This window comes from Ranitomeya imitator, chromosome 6 (genome assembly GCF_032444005.1).
Source record: "Ranitomeya imitator isolate aRanImi1 chromosome 6, aRanImi1.pri, whole genome shotgun sequence".
NCBI classification, from domain to species: domain Eukaryota; kingdom Metazoa; phylum Chordata; class Amphibia; order Anura; family Dendrobatidae; genus Ranitomeya; species Ranitomeya imitator.
The window spans coordinates 125121189-125141797 of NC_091287.1; the positions used below are offsets into that span (position 1 = coordinate 125121189).

Here is a 20609-nt window from a genome sequence, read left to right on the forward strand (position 1 = left end):
GATATTTTTGGAGGAAGCTGCTGGGGATGTCTGTTCACATGCTTCTCCATCATTTGGAGAGCTGGAGAGATGTACAGTCTGAATAGATGGCTGTAGTAACCAGTCGGTAGCACCTCACAAAGGAGAAGAATCTATTATACATTAGCTACAACAGCAATTCTGTAACTCAAACACATTTGTTAAAATAAACGTAACATGGACAATCCATTTAAGTGGATGCCTAAGGAAGATTTTTAAAAACTGCTCAGAATGTCTTAATATTATAAAAGTTCTACTCACGATCATTATTCTTAATGCTTTTATTTCATTGCTTTTCTGTCCTCTCCAATTCTCGGTTCTTCCTAATGCAGCAATGACATTGCAATACAAACATGTGGCTGCTGCAGCCAATGTCTGATGATTGGCTGCAGCGGTCATATGTCAGTATCTAAACATCATTGTAAGAGGCCAGGATACAAAGAGTGGAGGAGCAGGAAGTAGCAGAACATTAGTAAAATGTGTCTTTTTTTAACCCTTTTTTTTTAGGCATGTTATTTTTCCCTATTTATTCTAAAAATGCACAAAATAATAATTATAATATAGTAACAACTTGTCCAATATTGAAATGTATTTCAGATAAATGCACCCCTGACGAAGAGTGTGAACTGGATCCTGTCCCTCCTACTGAAATAGACATGGACATAGTCTTTATCCTCGACAGTTCTCGTACTGTTAGCAGTGATAACTTTTTGAAGGCAAAAGACTTTGTGAGCACAATGCTTGACCATTTCGTAATATCGCCACAACCTAAAGCACCAGGCACCGGGGCTAGAGTGGCCTTAGTTCAACAGGCCAGACCCAACTTCATGCCAAACAGAAATGTGACTCCTGTTAAAGAAGAGTTTGGACTTGATTCTTACAGTGAAAAGAATTTAATGAAGAGACACATTGAAGAAGTTGTTACACAGCTTGAAGGTCCATCTGCTCTGGGCTACTCCATCCAATGGGCTATCGAGAACATATTCAGGAAGGCTCATAACCTGAGGAGACATAAAGTCATTTTTACAGTGCTCAGCAGCAAAACAAGTAGCTGGGACAAAGAAAAATTGAAAGAAATATCTCGAAAAGCTAAATGTGAAAAATTCACACTATTTGTGTTGGCCTTTGGGAAAGACATAAATCACAATGAGCTTGTTGAGCTTTCTAGCCTTCCCCAAGATCAGCATGCATTGCACTTACTCTCTATGTCAAAGCCTGAACTCCTTTATGCTGAGAGATTCAGCCAGGCCTTTGTAAACCTTCTAAACCGTAAGTATTTTCTTAATTAAGGAAACTGCAGTTCTTCAAACTTATACTATTGTACACAGTGAAAATCATATTGCATGCTGCTAATCCCATGTATGTGTGTGCTATGTATCTACTTAATTGGGAAAGTCCATTTAAAGATGTTGAGTAGTGATGAGCGAGTGTGCTCATTATTCGAGTTTTCCAAGCATGCTTGGGTTTTCTCCGAGAATCTTGGGTGTGCTCGTAGATTATGTTTGAGTACCCGTAGGTGCATGATTTGCAGCTGTTAGACAGCCTGAATACATGTGGGGATTCCATGACAAACAGGCAATTCCTGCATGTGTTCAGGTTGTCCAACAGCCGCAAATCATGCACCTGTGGAGACACAAACATAATCTACGGGCACTCCAAAGATACTAGGAGAACACTCGAGCATGCTCGGAAATCTTGAGCAACGAGCACACTCGCTCATCACTAATGTTGAGTTGTTTTCTTCTTAAAGGGGTTGTCCACCCTGGACTGTTTTTTTCTTACTTAAGGTTAAGTTCTCATGATGAGCTTTTGGTGCATTTTTGATACTGCATATTTTTGCTGTACCTAAAACGCAACTTCTTACAGTTGCAGCAAAGTGGAAGGAATTTATATAAATTTCATGACCACTGTGCTTTTATTTTAGTCAGCGTAAACTGACCTGTGGTGGATGTTTCAAAACCGCAGCATGTCAATTTCTCTTGTGGGTAATCTGTGCAGATTTTTAACATAGATTTGCATTAGATGCAGGAAATCCACAGGTAAAATACATACATGTGTTTTTAGTGTGTTGCCGCAGCGCAAACTCATGAAAAACACATGTAATTGCACCTAAAAATATACATACAAGTTTTGTCAAAGCCAAATACAAGGAAGTGTCAGAAACGCATCTTGAAAAATGCGATAAAAAAGCATGTTAAAAAAACGCACACAAAGACTTAATGAAAAATCACAAGTAACCTAATTTAAATTATAGGTGCAGAAATTCAGCAGCATCAAAAACTCACTAAAAGCTCATTTTGGCAACGCATGCAATTGGGCTAAAAAATAGTTTTGCATTTGGGTCTCATTAACATTTTGCACCATGTGTCTTCTATAGCCTCAGTATTAAACTATGTTGCCAACTGCAAAATGAGTAAACGGTGTTGGCCACATTATCTCTGGTAACAGATGTGTTGGGGACATGATTTTGTGGCACTAACTATTGGTCACATGCTCCTCCACCAGCTGCCATTTTATGGACTGGAGAGCTGTGCAATCTGTGAGGAAGGCAGCAGTATCAAGAGGAGAACCTGTCACCCCTGTATAATAATAAGCACCACAAAATCATGTCCCCAACATATATGATGGAATAAAGATAATGTGGGCGACTCAGTTAACTCATTTTGTAGCCAGCAACAGAGAGAGTAAAACAGCGGCTATAGGAGGAAAACAGTGCAAAACGTTCAATAAAACCCAATTGCAAAACAATGATTTTTAGCCCCAATGGCATGCATTTAAGTAAGTAAAAAAAAGTTAACAGAAGTGAACAATTCCTATAAATTAGTAGCACTATTTTCATGGCTAAGACACAATTTAATCCAGTGGAAAAAAACAGGATCACAATCAACCAGGGTTTTCTCAAACTTTTTCTACTCAACCTTATCTGTAATGGAAGTCTATGCAAAAATTAAAATTAAAAATATCTTCATTTTTATTGTCTCCTAAGCAAAATGATGTTACAAGTAGAATACAATCAATCAATTACTTTGCTAAACTAAATACTGCAGGAAGGAACTGTGCAGCATATGGTCACTTCTAAGAAAATGGCCGCCCTAGATGAACCTCACTAACATCCAGCTGCTACCCCACTGGTGAAATCAGCATCATAGTAGGAGAAGCCCTGCAATAAACGGTTAAAACAAATTAATTAGAGTTGATATGTTCTGTACAAATTATAAGGTACCATATAAACCACTTGTAAGAAGAGACACCTGATCTATGTATTTCAGACTAAGTCCTTTTACTTAAGTGAGTTTAAAGGCTTTTTCAATGCTAAGTAAAACAATGTGATTGAATGCTTCCAATCAGTATGAGACACAGATCAAAAATAGCAAATTGTACATCATAAATAAAATATTGATAATTTACAAGTCCTTATATCCAGTGGATACACCAGGGGTGGGGAACCTCAGGCCCCCGGGCCATTTATGGCTCTCAATGACCTTTTATCAGGCCCTCGGGCAGATTCTCAGGGACCACATTCTTGGGCAGGGATGTGTGTTTTGATTACAGCCAGCTCATTAATTTATTTTTGCTCTGTCAGCACACACACACACACGCGCACACAGTGTTCACTACTGAACACTGAAGGGTATGCAATGAAAGATTACATCCTGAAACCAGTGCTAGAGTCAGGATGCACTTTGTGGGCAAAGTTTGTACGGCCCCCGAAGGATGGTATAAATATCTAAATGGCCCTTGGCAGAAAATAGATTCCCCACCCCTGGGATACACAAAGGTAATAAGATAGCAATCTATATTAATCCCGATTTTAAAATACAGTATGATGTACTATTACGTCCTATGTTGGGTCCACGTCTTTGCTGCAAGCTCTGGAACTGATTGTTTATCATTCCTGGCAGGTAATGTCTGTGTTATGCAGCCATCATCTGCTTCTAATAGCAGCATGTGGAGCTGAGCTTCTTCTGCTGCTGTTAACCACTTAACTGCTGCTGTCAATCTCTAACAGCGGCATTTAAATTGTGCAAATGCGATAGTGGGGTGCCAATGGCTTCATATGGCTTGAAGCTCCAATACCTACCATGACAATGCTCCTATGGAGCCTGTAGATTGTGATTATTACTACTTACTACAATACAATGGTATTGCAGTATGTAGTATAAGCAATTTAGGGATCTGTTGTGAATTCTGTGGCAGAGCTCCCTCCTGTGGTCACAAGTGGTACTTCGGCTGAATCTATCTGTGAGCTTTCGTTGGTGGAGGAAAGTGGTACTGCGGCTTCTGAGTTTCCTTCCTCAGGTGATGTGGTGAAGTCGTTAGGTGCTGCTCTATTTAACTCCACCTAGTGCTTTGATCCTGGCCTCCAGTCAATGTTCTAGTATTGGACCTGTTTCCTCCTGGATCGTTCCTGTGGCCTGCTGCTCTGCATAGCTAAGTTCTGCTTTGCTATTTTGTTTGCTGTTTTTTCTGTCCAGCTTGTATATTTGTTTTTTCCTGCTTGCTGGAAGCTCTGGGACGCAGAGGGTGTACCTCCGTGCCGTTAGTTCGGTACGGAGGGTCTTTTTGCCCCCTTTGCGTGGTTTTTGTAGGGTTTTGTGTTGACCGCAAAGTTACCTTTCCTATCCTCGCTCTGTTCAGAAAGTCGGGCCTCACTTTGCTAAATCTATTTCATCTCTACGTTTGTCTTTTCATCTTAACTCACAGTCATTATATGTGGGGGCTGCCTTTTCCTTTGGGGTATTTCTCTGAGGCAAGGTAGGCTTATTTTCTATCTTCAGGCTAGCTAGTTTCTCAGACTGTGCCGAGTTGCATAGGTAGCGTTATGCGCAATCCACGGCTGCCTCTAGTGTGGTTGGAGAGGATTAGGGATTGCGGTCAGCAGAGTTCCCACGTCTCAGAGCTCGTTCTATGTTTTTGGGTTATTGTCAGGTCACTGTATGTGCTCTGACCTCTATGTCCATTGTGGTACTGAATTATCTTATCATAACAGTACTGGAGGCCAAAAGTACTAATGATTCTCAATAGAGGGAAAAAAGAAGTTCTGAGACCATTTTTTTTCTCTGCACTGTGTTTTGCCTTTTTTTCCCCTAGACATTTGGGTGGTTCAGGACACAGGTGTAGCGATGGACATTAAAGGTCTGTCTTCATGTGTGGATCAGCTCACGGCAAGAGTCCAAAATATTCAAGACTTTGTGGTTGAGAATTCTATGTTAGAACCGAGAATTCCTATTCCTGATTTGTTTTTTGGAGATAGAACTAAATTTCTGAGTTTCAAAAATAATTGTAAACTATTTCTGGCTTTGAAACCTCGCTCCTCTGGTGACCCAGTTCAACAAGTTAGGATCATTATTTCTTTTTTACGTGGCGACTCTCAGGACTGGGCATTTTCTCTTGCGTCAGGAGATCCTGCATTAAGTAATATCGATGCGTTTTTCCTGGCGCTCGGATTGCTGTACAATGAACCTAATTCAGTGGATCAGGCAGAGAAAAATTTGCTGGCTCTGTGTCAGGGTCAGGATGAGATAGAGGTATATTGTCAGAAATTTAGAAAGTGGTCCGTACTCACTCAATGGCATGAAGGTGCGCTCGCAGCTATTTTCAGAAAAGGTCTCTCTGAAGCCCTTAAGGATGTCATGGTGGGATTTCCTATGCCTGCTGGTCTGAATGAGTCTATGTCTTTGGCCATTCAGATCGGTCGACGCTTGCGTGAGCGTAAATCTGTGCACCATTTGGCGGTATTACCAGAGCTTAAACCTGAGTCTATGCAGTGCGATAGGACTTTGACCAGAGTTGAACGGCAAGAACACAGACGTCTGAATGGGCTGTGTTTCTACTGTGGTGATTCCACTCATGCTATCTCTGATTGTCCTAAGCGCACTAAGCGGTTCGCTAGGTCTGCCACCATTGGTACGGTACAGTCAAAATTTCTTCTGTCCGTTACCTTGATCTGCTCTTTGTCATCTTATTCTGTCATGGCATTTGTGGATTCAGGCGCTGCCCTGAATTTGATGGACTTGGAGTATGCTAGGCGTTGTGGGTTTTTCTTGGAGCCCTTGCAGTGTCCTATTCCATTGAGAGGAATTGATGCTGCGCCTTTGGCCAAGAATAAGCCTCAGTACTGGACCCAGCTGACCATGTGCATGGCTCCTGCACATCAGGAGGTTATTCGCTTTCTGGTGTTGCATAATCTGCATGATGTGGTCGTGTTGGGGTTGCCATGGCTACAAGTCCATAATCCAGTATTAGATTGGAAATCCATGTCTGTGTCCAGCTGGGGTTGTCAGGGGGTACATGGTGATGTCCCATTTCTGACTATTTCGTCATCCAACCCTTCTGAGGTTCCAGAGTTCTTGTCTGATTACCGGGATGTTTTTGATGAGCCCAAGTCCGATACCCTACCTCCGCATAGGGATTGTGATTGTGCTATCGATTTGATTCCTGGTAGTAAATTCCCAAAAGGTCGACTGCTTAATTTATCTGTGCCTGAGCACGCTGCTATGCGGAGTTATGTGAAGGAGTCCTTGGAGAAGGGGCATATTCTCCCGTCATCGTCGCCATTAGGAGCAGGGTTCTTTTTTGTAGCCAAGAAGGATGGTTCACTGAGACCTTGTATAGATTACCGCCTTCTAAACAAGATCACGGTTAAATTTCAGTACCCCTTGCTGTTGTTATCTGATTTGTTTGCTCGGATTAAGGGGGCTAGTTGGCTCACCAAGATAGATCTTCGTGGTGCGTATAATCTTGTGCGTATTATTGCGAGGCGATGAATGGAAAACTGCATTTAATACGCCCGAGGGCCATTTTGAGTATCTAGTAATGCCATTCGGACTTGCCAATGCTCCATCAGTGTTTCAGTCCTTTATGCATGACATCTTCCGAGAGTACCTGGATAAATTCCTGATTGTGTACTTGGATGACATTTTGATCTTCTCGGATGATTGGGAGTCTCATGTGAAGCAAGTCAGAACGGTGTTTCAGGTCCTGCGTGCTAATTCTTTGTTTGTGAAGGGATCAAAGTGTCTCTTTGGTGTTCAGAAGGTTTCATTTTTGGGGTTCATCTTTTCCCCTTCTACTATCGAGATGGACCCTGTTAAGGTCCAAGCCATCCATGATTGGACTCAGCCGACATCTCTGAAAAGTCTGCAAAAGTTCCTGGGCTTTGCTAATTTTTATCGTCGCTTCATCTGCAATTTTTCTAGTATTGCTAAACCATTGACCGATTTGACCAAGAAGGGTGCTGATTTGGTCAATTGGTCTTCTGCTGCTGTGGAAGCTTTTCAAGAGTTGAAGCGTCGTTTTTCTTCTGCCCCTGTGTTGTGTCAACCAGATGTTTCGCTCCCGTTCCAGGTCGAGGTTGATGCTTCTGAGATTGGAGCAGGGGCTGTTTTGTCGCAGAGAAGTTCTGATTGCTCGGTGATGAAACCATGCGCCTTCTTTTCCAGGAAGTTTTCGCCTGCTGAGCGAAATTATGATGTGGGCAATCGAGAGTTGCTGGCCATGAAGTGGGCATTCGAGGAGTGGCGTCATTGGCTTGAAGGAGCTAAGCATCGCGTGGTGGTCTTGACTGATCATAAGAACTTGACTTATCTCGAGTCTGCCAAGCGTTTGAATCCTAGACAGGCTCGTTGGTTGCTGTTTTTTGCCCGTTTTGACTTTGTGATTTCGTACCTTCCGGGCTCTAAAAATGTGAAGGCGGATGCTCTGTCTAGGAGTTTTGTGCCCGACTCTCCGGGTTTATCTGAGCCGGCGGGTATCCTCAAAGAGGGAGTAATTGTGTCTGCCATCTCCCCTGATTTGCGGCGGGTGCTGCAAAAATTTCAGGCTAATAAACCTGATCGTTGCCCAGCGGAGAAACTGTTTGTCCCTAATAGGTGGACGAATAAAGTTATCTCTGAGGTTCATTGTTCGGTGTTGGCTGGTCATCCTGGAATCTTTGGTACCAGAGAGTTAGTGGCTAGATCCTTTTGGTGGCCATCTCTGTCGCGGGATGTGCATACTATTGTGCAGTCCTGTGGGATTTGTGCTCGGGCTAAGCCCTGCTGTTCTCGTGCCAGTGGGTTGCTTTTGCCCTTGCCGGTCCCGAAGAGGCCTTGGACACATATCTCTATGGATTTTATTTCAGATCTTCCCATTTCTCAAAAGATGTCAGTCATTTGGGTGGTCTGTGATCGCTTCTCTAAGATGGTCCATTTGGTACCCTTGTCTAAATTACCTTCCTCCTCTGATTTGGTGCCATTGTTCTTCCAGCATGTGGTTCGTTTACATGGCATTCCAGAGAATATCGTGTCTGACAGAGGTTCCCAGTTTGTTTCGAGGTTTTGGCGAGCCTTTTGTGCAAGGATGGGCATTGACTTGTCTTTTTCCTCGGCTTTCCATCCTCAGACTAATGGCCAGACCGAACGAACCAATCAGACCTTGGAAACATATCTGAGATGCTTTGTTTCTGCTGATCAAGATGACTGGGTGTCCTTTTTGCCTTTGGCTGAGTTCGCCCTTAATAATCGGGCCAGCTCGGCTACCTTGGTTTAGCCGTTTTTCTGCAACTCTGGGTTCCATCCTCGTTTCTCTTCAGGGCAGGTTGAGTCTTCGGACTGTCCTGGTGTGGATACTGTGGTGGACAGGTTGCAGCAGATTTGGACTCATGTAGTGGACAATTTGACCTTGTCCCAGGAGAAGGCTCAACGTTTGGCTAATCACAGACGCTGTGTGGGTCCCCGACTTCGTGTTGGGGATTTGGTTTGGTTATCTTCTCATCATATTCCTATGAAGGTTTCCTCTCCTAAGTTTAAACCTCGTTTCATTGGTCCGTATAGGATTTCTGAGGTTCTTAATCCTGTGTCTTTTCGTCTGACCCTTCCAGATTCTTTTTCCATACATAACGTATTCCATAGGTCATTGTTGCGGAGATACGTGGCACCTATGGTTCCATCTGTTGATCCGCCTGCCCCGGTTTTGGTGGAGGGGGAGTTGGAGTATATTGTGGAGAAGATTTTGGATTCTCGTGTTTCAAGATGGAAACTCCAGTATCTGTTTAAGTGGAAGGGTTATGCTCAGGAAGATAATTCCTGGGTCTTTGCCTCTGATGTCCATGCTCCCGATTTTGTTCGTGCCTTTCATATGGCTCATCCTGATCGTCCTGGGGGCTCTGGTGAGGGTTCGGTGACCCCTCCTCAAGGGGGGGTACTGTTGTGAATTCTGTGGCAGAGCTCCCTCCTGTGGTCACAAGTGGTACTTCGGCTGATTCTCTCTGTGAGCTTCCGTTGGTGGAGGAAAGTGGTACTGCGGCTTCTGAGTTTCCTCCCTCAGGTGATGTGGTGAAGTCATTAGGTGCTGCTCTATTTAACCCCACCTAGTGCTTTGATCCTGGCCTCCAGTCAATGTTCTAGTATTGGACCTGTTTCCTCCTGGATTGTTCCTGTGGCCTGCTGCTCTGCATAGCTAAGTTCCGCTTTGCTATTTTGTTTGCTGTTTTTTCTGTCCAGCTTGTATATTTGTTTTTTCCTGCTTGCTGGAAGCTCTGGGACGCAGAGGGTGTACCTCCGTGCCGTTAGTTCGGTACGGAGGGTCTTTTTGCCCCCTTTGCGTGGTTTTTGTAGGGTTTTGTGTTGACCGCAAAGTTACCTTTCCTATCCTCGCTCTGTTCAGAAAGTCGGGCCTCACTTTGCTAAATCTATTTCATCTCTACGTTTGTCTTTTCATCTTAACTCACAGTCATTATATGTGGGGGCTGCCTTTTCCTTTGGGGTATTTCTCTGAGGCAAGGTAGGCTTATTTTCTATCTTCAGGCTAGCTAGTTTCTCAGGCTGTGCCGAGTTGCATAGGTAGCGTTATGCGCAATCCACGGCTGCCTCTAGTGTGGTTGGAGAGGATTAGGGATTGCGGTCAGCAGAGTTCCCACGTCTCAGAGCTCGTTCTATGTTTTTGGGTTATTGTCAGGTCACTGTATGTGCTCTGACCTCTATGTCCATTGTGGTACTGAATTATCTTATCATAACAGGGATCACAGGTTCAATTCGCCTAAGAAAACTTAAAAAAGTAAAGTAAAAAAACAAATTTTGTTTTTAAATATATAGAAATGTTTTTTTTAATGTAAACATTTTTATCATCACATTTTCTCTTGTTAAAACTAAAGAAATAAAAAAAAGTAACACATTGGGTAACACAAGATGCGCAATAGCTTGGTCTATAAAAACATAAAAATAATTATCCCACCTGATAAATGCCATCATGAAAAAATACAAAATGCTAGAATTGGAAACAGGAACACATGGGCTACTTGCACAGTGAACAAGTCTGTAGGAACATGTTCACACACCACCAAGAAACTTGAAGACACAAAAGAGCATAGTAGAACCAAAAACACTCAGTTTAAAAAAATCACAGTAATCCGCAAGTGCTAGTAAAAAGATGTAAAAAACAGGGTATTTGGTTGATACGTTTTTTGCCAAAAATGTATACTAAGCTGCTCCACCAAACGTCAAGGTATACCCATATTAGAGCAGTCCTCACTGATGTATGCAATCCCTAACTGATGTATTTAAAAACCTGATCATCTGTATATTACCTGTGTGAACAGGGTTCAGAGAGGAAAAGTCCATGTGGACATGCTGAGTGGAACAGCTTTTTTGCAGATAGCCCAAGAGGAGTGGTGGGTAACTCCCTAGTCTTGTAGACACAAGAGAACAATTATGGAAAGAAGAACACATGGGCTCCTTGCACAGTGAACAAGTCTGTAGGAACATGCTCACACACCACCAAGAAACTTGAAGACACAAAAGAGCATAGTAGAACCAAAAACACTCAGCTTAAAAAAATCACAGTAATCCGCAAGTGCTAGTAAAAAGATGTAAAAAACAGGGTATTTGGTTGATACGTTTTTTGCCAAAAATGTATACTAAGCTGCTCCACCAAACGTCAAGGTATACCCATATCAGAGCAGTCCTAACTGATGTATGCATTCCCTATCTCATGTATTTAAAAACCTGATCATCTGTATTTTACCTGTGTGAACAGGGTTCAGAGAGGAAAAGTCCATGTAGACATGCTGAGTGGAACAGCTTTTGTGCAGATAGCCCAAGAGGAGTGGTGGGTAACTCCCCAGTCTTGTAGACACAAGAGAACAATTATGGAAACAGGAACACATGGGCTACTCACACAGTGAACAAGTCTGTAGGAACATATTAATATCAAAGGAACATGACATCACAGGTTATCAGGATAACAGATAGAAACCATCTGGATATACATGTAACCCTGCAATATAACTCCCTCTAAGAAGTGTGGTTTTCTATCCATTTTCTTTTCCCTTGATACACTCTTGCATCATTATGGCATTGGCATGTTGCCAATCTGTGCTGTGGAGGAGCCTACACTATAGCCCAATACATAATATTTTGCTTTTGTAAACTCCACTTGACTTCCCCAGTGGTTTTCGAATTTCATTTATTTTTTTTTCTTTTATTTTGTCTTAGATTATTTACGATGTGCTGTAACAGCATGATAAGGATTAGAGATGGGCAAAGCCAAACAGTAAAGTTTGAGGTCCGTACTGAACACTTAGTGTACGTGCACAGATCCCAAACACGGACTTCTCCAGGAAGTTAATTTTGCTATTTGGGTTCAGCACCCCAAACATTGGCTGTTTCCCAGGCTGTCATCTGTGTGACAGCGCGAGAAAAAACGGCGGCTCTAATCGGTGGTAAGATCATCATCGCCAGTCAGAGAGCTGCGGTTCCCATGCTGTCAGATGAGAGTGTGAGCCAGCATCTGTGACTGGCAATAGAAAGGTTTGCACTGGTCACAGGCGGTAAGAGAGAGAGCGTACTCTGTACTCTGTACTACTCTCATTTGCCTACCCCTGCTGTCACAGATAACAGACAGCCGCCACCATTTATGGGAGTATTCATCAGCCGGCACCTGTACTATAAATAAATAAATTAAAAAATGACGTGAGTCTGTTCTATTTTTGATGATCAGCGCAGGCAAAAGTAACAACTCTGGAATACAACCCTCAGCTATCAGCTTTATCATGGCTGGTTATCAAGAATAAAGGAGTCCCACACAGTTTTTTTAATTATTTAAACAAATAATTTTAAAAAATTATGTAGGATCCCCACCATTTTTGACAACCAGCCAAGCTAAAGCAGACAGCTCGGGGACGGTATTCTCAGACTGGTAAGGGCATTGATATTGGCTCCCCCACCCTAAGCAGCCCACAAAAAGCGCCTCTATTAGTTGCACCAATATTGGCGCTTTGCTCGGCTCTTCCCACTTGCCTTGGTGCTGGGGCAAGTGAGGTAATATATGTGGGGTTGATGTCAGCTGTTTTATGGCTGCTGACATCGCGCACTGGGGTTAGTAAAGGAGAGGCATCTATACGACACCCACTTTACTAACCCGATCCTTTAATTGAAATAATAACACAGACACCTTTATTTGAAATAAAAAAAGCAAAGCTATACTCAGTTTTGCCTGTGCTGGTTATCAAAAATAAAAAACACCCAACTTTTTTTTTAATTAACTAATGTATTTATAGCACAGGCGCTGGCTAATAAATACTCCCATCAGCAGCAGGCGTAGGCTGATGAGAGTAGTACTCTCTCATCAGCTGTTGCTTCTGACTGGTGGTAACCTTTTTACTGCCGGTCACAGTTGCTGGCTCACACTGTCATCTGACAGTGTGGGAACTGCAGATCTCTGGTGGTAATGATCTTACTGCTGATCAGAGCCGTCGGTGTTTCTCGCGCTGTCACACAGATGACAGCGTAGGAGTCAGACAATGCTCGGGGTTCTGAACCCGAACAGTAACAGACTAGGTATTCGATACGGCCCCCGAACTTTACTGTTTGGGTTTGCCCATCTCTAATCCTTATCATCCTATTGCAGCATATTATAAACAATCTAAGACAAAAAAAATTAAAAAAATTAAATTAAATAGAAAAACCACTGGGAAGGTCACGTGGAGTTTACAAAAGCAAAATACTGTTTATTGGGCTATAGTCTCCTCCACATCACAGATTGGTGATATGCCAATGCCAAAGAGTGTGTCAATGATCTTACCGCCAATCATGGCAATCAGTGGATTTTCAGGCCTTTCATTCGTCTGAATAGGGTTCTGGTACTGTTCTGGTACCCGAACCAAACATTGTTTTTAGGTGTTCTGCCAAATGCCCTCGGTCCGAACATTCATGGTTCGCCCATCAAAGCATAATGAATTACACACTTTTAGGAAATATTAATATTAATTAAGAATGAAACTCCTTCTATGTGTCTTCCATTGGACTTGATATTCAAGGGATTGTGACATACTTTTAAACAATTCTTAAAAAAATATATACACAAAGTTGTATAATAGAGAGTAAATGTCAAAATAAAATCTTTATGTCAAATTTGTAATTATAACTTTATTGTTTTTTACACAGAGGAATTTTCTAATTGGTTATCCTTGCTCTGTCCTTTGCTGTAGATTGTGTAAAATTCCAAAATAATTTCCATTATACATTAATTTCCAGTATATTGCAGTTCTGTGACAGGAATAAGGCTTTATAAAGTATGAGATGTAGGATTACTGTTAAGGAATTTAGCTTTATATTAAATGGGGCAATTTATTTTGTCCAATTCTGAAAAAGTTAATGACTGATTATTATTTTCAGATAACATAAACACCTACCCCTCTCCAGCTTTTCAAGGAGAATGTGAAGGTCGTGGGGACTCTGTTTTCTCTTTAACAGAAAGGTGTGTAACAGGATATTTAGACTTTTATGTGTAGTTTTTCATATATTGGTACTTAATTTCTTTTATATTTGTTATGGCAAGAAATACATCTTCACTATATTTTGCTATATTCTTTGAGTCTTCATTCAGATGTGACGGGTTTGATGTGGACTTTCTGGGTGGTTCTGCCAATACAAAAAATGTTGAAGAGTTTTAAAAGCCTCATCCACACATAGTGGAAACAATGAAAAATTAAGGGCATGATGGAGATTTTATAAATTGATACCATGCCCAATATGTTAGAATTACATTTTCACCTTTGATTTCCCTCTTTCAATACAGAGGGTAACATTCTTCACCATTCTGCATCATAAAAATAAATCCTGAGTTCTGCTGTGGTTTTGCTGGATTCACAGCAGAGTCCATCATAGAAAAAAAAGTGTACTATTTTTGTAAAAATAATGGCAGAACTTTGCAACAAAACCTCAACACACAAACACAGCTGTAGATAATCTGCTATGTCTTACATGGATGGATGTTATCATTTTCCTTGTCAGAGAGGCATATTTGTAGGCAACATGGCACTCACACCATTTAAAATAGCATACCTTTACATTAACTGAGCAGTTTTATTACTGTCAGGGGAACATGCAGGTTTTCTTTATGGACAAGAAGACTTGTTATTATTGCATGTGGAGATTAAAAAAATGTTGTTGCACCTGGTTTTGCTTAAAAAGGCTGATGATTGGCTATAATTTTATATAGCTTTGGCTGCGTGTTTTTCCACATTTTTGGCATATTTTCTTTAAAAAAAATGCTTCACAGAATTGCACAGCCACACAGTAATGGTTGATTGTAGGTTCTAAAGAAAATTGTGTACAAGACAAAAAACTTGAATTTTTTGTAGGTGGCCTGATTTTAATACCAATCACATGGTCTCAGATGCCTTACTTCCCCTGTCATTTCAACATAAACAGCGAGTTCCCTCCCGTCTCAGAGTTGGTCATGTGATTAAGGAGGCTGGTTTTCTATCTCAGTTTATTAGCAAAGCCAGCCTCCTTATCTATATCTCCATTAGCCTTAATTGAGAAAGAGCTTGACTTAGCTAATAATCTTAGTCAGGCAGCCAGCATCCATAAAGATTTCACAATTAAAGTACATTAGTAAGGTTAATTTATTTCCATTTGGAATCCACTGAAAACTGTTGGTGACATTGAGCAACCCATTTAGTTGCATCATGGTTGCATCATGGATATTAACTGGGAAACAGAAACCTGTGAAACCCATAAAGGCAACAGGTTTCTGCTAATAACCAAGAAAAATTATCTTTCACAATTGGTGCAGAATCCAACCAGAGGAGCAGCACTTTTAGACCTAATACTATCTAATAGACCTGACAGAATAACAAATCTGCAGGTGGTTGGGCATTTAGGAAATGGCGACCACAATATTGTGCAGTTTCACCTGTCTTTCACTAGGGGGACTTGTCAGGGAGTCACAAAAACATTGAACTTTAGGAAGGCAAAGTTTGAACAGCTTAGAGATGCCTTAATCTGGTAGACTGGGACAATATCCTCAGAAATGAGAATACAGATAATAAATGGGAAATGTTTAAGAACATCCTAAATAGGCAGTGTAAGCGGTTTATACCTTGTGGGAATAAAAGGACTAGAAATAGGAAAAACCCAATGTGGCTAAACAAAGAAGTAAGACAGGCAATTAACAGTAAAAAGAAAGCATTTGCACTACTAAAGCAGGATGGCACCATTGAAGCTCTAAAAAACTATAGGGAGAAAAATACTTTATCTAAAAAACTAATTAAAGCTGCCAAAAAGGAAACAGAGAAGCACATTGCTAAGGAGAGTAAAACTAATCCCAAACTGTTCTTCAACTATATCAATAGTAAAAGCATAAAAACTGAAAATGTAGGCCCCTTAAAAAATAGTGAGGAAAGAATGGTTGTAGATGACGAGGAAAAAGCTAACATATTAAACACCTTCTTCTCCACGGTATTCACGGTGGAAAATGAAATGCTAGGTGAAATCCCAAGAAACAATGAAAACCCTATATTAAGGGTCACCAATCTAACCCAAGAAGAGGTGCGAAACCGGCTAAATAAGATTAAAATAGATAAATCTCCGGGTCCGGATGGCATACACCCACGAGTACTAAGAGAACTAAGTAATGTAATAGATAAACCATTATTTCTTATTTTTAGTGACTCTATAGCGACAGGGTCTGTTCCGCAGGACTGGCGCATAGCAAATGTGGTGCCAATATTCAAAAAGGGCTCTAAAAGTGAACCTGGAAATTATAGGCCAGTAAGTCTAACCTCTATTGTTGGTAAAATATTTGAAGGGTTTCTGAGGGATGTTATTCTGGATTATCTCAATGAGAATAACTGTTTAACTCCATATCAGCATGGGTTTATGAGAAATCGCTCCTGTCAAACCAATCTAATCAGTTTTTATGAAGAGGTAAGCTATAGACTGGACCACGGTGAGTCATTGGACGTGGTATATCTCGATTTTTCCAAAGCGTTTGATATCGTGCCGCACAAGAGGTTGGTACACAAAATGAGAATGCTTGGTCTGGGGGAAAATGTGTGTAAATGGGTTAGTAACTGGCTTAGTGATAGAAAGCAGAGGGTGGTTATAAATGGTATAGTCTCTAACTGGGTCGCTGTGACCAGTGGGGTACCGCAGGGGTCAGTATTGGGACCTGTTCTCTTCAACATATTCATTAATGATCTGGTAGAAGGTTTACACAGTAAAATATCGATATTTGCAGATGATACAAAACTATGTAAAGCAGTTAATACAAGAGAAGATAGTATTCTGCTACAGATGGATCTGGATAAGTTGGAAACTTGGGCTGAAAGGTGGCAGATGAGGTTTAACAATGATAAATGTAAGGTTATACACATGGGAAGAGGGAATCAATATCACCATTACACACTGAACGGGAAACCACTGGGTAAATCTGACAGGGAGAAGGACTTGGGGATCCTAGTTAATGATAAACTTACCTGGAGCAGCCAGTGCCAGGCAGCAGCTGCCAAGGCAAACAGGATCATGGGGTGCATTAAAAGAGGTCTGGATACACATGATGAGAGCATTATACTGCCTCTGTACAAATCCCTAGTTAGACCGCACATGGAGTACTGTGTCCAGTTTTGGGCACCGGTGCTCAGGAAGGATATAATGGAACTAGAGAGAGTACAAAGGAGGGCAACAAAATTAATAAAGGGGATGGGAGAACTACAATACCCAGATAGATTAGCGAAATTAGGATTATTTAGTCTAGAAAAAAGACGACTGAGGGGCGATCTAATAACCATGTATAAGTATATAAGGGGACAATACAAATATCTCGCTGAGGATCTGTTTATACCAAGGAAGGTGACGGGCACAAGGGGGCATTCTTTGCGTCTGGAGGAGAGAAGGTTTTTCCACCAACATAGAAGAGGATTCTTTACTGTTAGGGCAGTGAGAATCTGGAATTGCTTGCCTGAGGAGGTGGTGATGGCGAACTCAGTCGAGGGGTTCAAGAGAGGCCTGGATGTCTTCCTGGAGCAGAACAATATTGTATCATACAATTATTAGGTTCTGTAGAAGGACGTAGATCTGGGTATTTATTATGATGGAATATAGGCTGAACTGGATGGACAAATGTCTTTTTTCGGCCTTACTAACTATGTTACTATGTTACTATGTTACTATGGTTGTATATGTGATTAAGCACATGTTTTTAGCGTAGAACAACTTAATACTAATCGTCATTTTACATTGTTTTTCCTAAATGGACAGTATGCGCAAAAATAAGAAACCTTGTATTATATCTTATTAGAAAAATCAGCTCCCTTCTCTTCTCTCAAAATTCTCAATTTTCCCATAAGTAAAATAGGTGATGACAGTTGGTGCTTATAAAGTTCTATGGAGAATAGTAACTCTCATTTCAGGAGACTATGCAGCAGAATGTCTGTGTCTGCCTCCATCTGCTGCCCTCCCGACTCGATGCAATTATAAAAGCACCAACTGCCATCTCCCATCTCAGTAATGGAATAATCTGTTTCCACTAAGTATAGAATGGATAGATTTTACCAATGAATTATGAGTGGAAGATCAATCTAGGAAGTGAAAGAAGCATTTTTTCTGATAAGATATATTACACTAGATGGTGGCCCGATTCTAACGCATCGGGTATTCTAGAATATGCATGTCCACGTAGTATATTGCCCAGCCACATAATATATTGCACAGCCATGTAGTATATTGCCCAGCCACGTAGTATATTGCCCAGCCACGTAGTATATTGCCCAGCTACGTAGTATATTGCCCAGCCACATAATATATTGCACAGCCATGTAGTATATTGCCCAGCCACGTAGTATATTGCCCAGCCACGTAGTATATTGCCCAGCCACGTAGTATATTGCCCAGCCACGTAGTATATTGCCCAGCCACGTAGTATATTGCCCAGCTACGTAGTATATTGCCCAGCCACATAATATATTGCACAGCCATGTAGTATATTGCCCAGCCACATAGTATATTGCCCAGCCACGTAGTATATTGCCCAGCCACGTAGTATATTGCCCAGCCACATAGTATATTGCCCAGCCACATAGTATATTGCCCAGCTACGTAGTATATTGCACAGCCCACGTAGTATATTGCCCAGCCACATAGTATATTGCCCAGCTACGTAGTATATTGCACAGCCCATGTAGTATATTGCCCAGCCACGTAGTATATTGCCTAGCCACGTAGTATATTGCCCAGCCACGTAGTAAATTGCCCAGTTACGTAGTATATTGCCCAGTTACGTAGTATATTGCCCAGTGATGTAGTATATTGCACAGCCACGTAGTATATTACGTAGCCACGTAGTATATTGCACAGCGATGTAGTATACAGCACAGAGCCACGTAGTATATTGCCCAGTTACGTAGTATACAGCACAGAACCACGTAGTATATTGCTCAGCCACGTAGTATATTGCCCAGCCACATAGTATATTGCCCAGCCACATATGTCACAGGTTAAAAAATAAAAAATAAACATACTCACCTTCCGATCCCAGGGCCCCTTGTAGTCCTGTCACCGCGCGGCAGCGTTTGGTCCCAGGGTGTGATGACGTCACGGTCACATGACGTGACATCATGGCAGGTCCTTCTAGCGCAGGCGTGCAGGACCTGTGATGACGTCACGGTCACATGACCGTGACATCATGGCAGGTCCTTGTCGCATACCATCATTGCTAACGGAACCTGCCAGTTGCATGGAGCGGTCACCAGAGCGTCGCGAGGAGCAGGAAAAATGGCGGAAGGTGAGTATATAATGATTTTTTTTTTTTTATTATTTTTAACATTAGATGTTTTTACTATTGATGCTGCATAGGCAGCATCAATAGTAAAAACTTGGTCACACAGGGTTAATAGTGGCGGTAACGGAGTGAGTTACCCATGGCATAATGCGGTCCATTACTGCCAGCATTAACCCTATGTGAGCGGTGACTGGAGGGGAGTATGCGGGCGCCGGGCAGTGACTGTGGGGAGGAAGGGCGGCCATTTTCTTCCGGACTGTGCCCATCACTGATTGGTCGTGGCTGTATTGCCGCGACCAATCAGCGACTTGGATTCCATGACAGACAGAGGCCGTGACCAATGAATTTCTGTGACAGACAGAAAGACAGAAGGACAGAAAGACGGAAGTGACCCTTAGACAATTATATAGTAGATAGTTGATTTTTTTCATGTGTACTATTGACTAAATAATTAATAATTAATATTATGGTTACCCTTTAATAAAATGTGATATTTATATTTAGTTTAGTGACCATATTAAGTAAAAACATAATATGTACAGTATGTCTGCTGAAGTTGCCTATCTAGAAGGCCTTCCCAAATTACAGAGCACATCTGTAATGTCATTTTATTTTTAATTTTCTATAAATGCTTTAGACTGAATTAATAGTCATTAAATTCTATTACATAGTAAAATGGTGGCAAAATATAAATCATGCAGTAATAAAAACTGTTTGGATATTTTTAAAGTGTGATGTACGAAGAGTTGGAGATTGAAACAACAGAAGAAACTGCAGAATATGCTGAAAGAGAGGTAGAATATAATTATGAAGAAGAAATGGACAACAATGATGACCTGAAATCCACTGACGAAGCTTTGGTTGAAACGTCTGAGGAGGAGATCACAAGATTTGGTATGTTTTATCTCTGTGACTTCTAGTTATTTTTTTTTCTACATTTTTGCACGATATGAAAGAGTGTAAGATGCAGACACATTATGGATTATTCTAATTATTCTACATTTCCATCTAAAGGTTGTTAGAAATTTTTTCCAGTCAAAAGAGAGTATCTATAATTTTATCCAAAAAACAGGGTTTACTAATTTCTTGATGCCCGATAGTTCCATTGTGCCTTAGTCCCTTCATGTTTAGTCCTCTGATGATCACTGGAGTAACATTTAGCTATTGTCCATTTTAGCGCCTTGATCTTTTGCTCTATTATCAAAGTATGAACATGTTCCAGAAATCTAAAAAATATTCCAGATTGCTGGAGACAGTTTCTGGATCCTCCCATTCTTTAGAACTGCAATAAATTGGTGAAGGAATACATGGCCAGTGTGAAGGGGACACCCCAAAATGCCTGACAATTAAGACAATATTAACAGTTCAGCAATTTTATATTATCAATTGTACAATGCGTCACTTGCATTATTTACTAGGTCTTATTTACCGTGTTGCTTGAAAGTTTGTCAACCATTCAGAATTCTCCACATTTTTTCATAAATTTGTCCTAAAAATACATCAGATTTTTACTTAAGTTCTAAAAGTAGACAGAGTGAGTCAAATCAAAG

General features: G+C 41.2%; 1 protein-coding gene across 1 annotated transcript in view; it reads left to right on the forward strand.

The window, feature by feature from the left end:
• Nucleotides 1-20609, forward strand: part of LOC138642126 (collagen alpha-4(VI) chain-like) — a 303123-nt gene that overhangs the window by 254960 nt on the left and 27554 nt on the right. Inside the window, exons 39-41 of the mRNA XM_069730063.1 lie at nucleotides 616-1287; nucleotides 13671-13752; nucleotides 19790-19953. Coding sequence (XP_069586164.1) covers nucleotides 616-1287; nucleotides 13671-13752; nucleotides 19790-19953 — 918 coding nt within the window. The remainder of the gene's footprint in view (nucleotides 1-615; nucleotides 1288-13670; nucleotides 13753-19789; nucleotides 19954-20609) is intronic.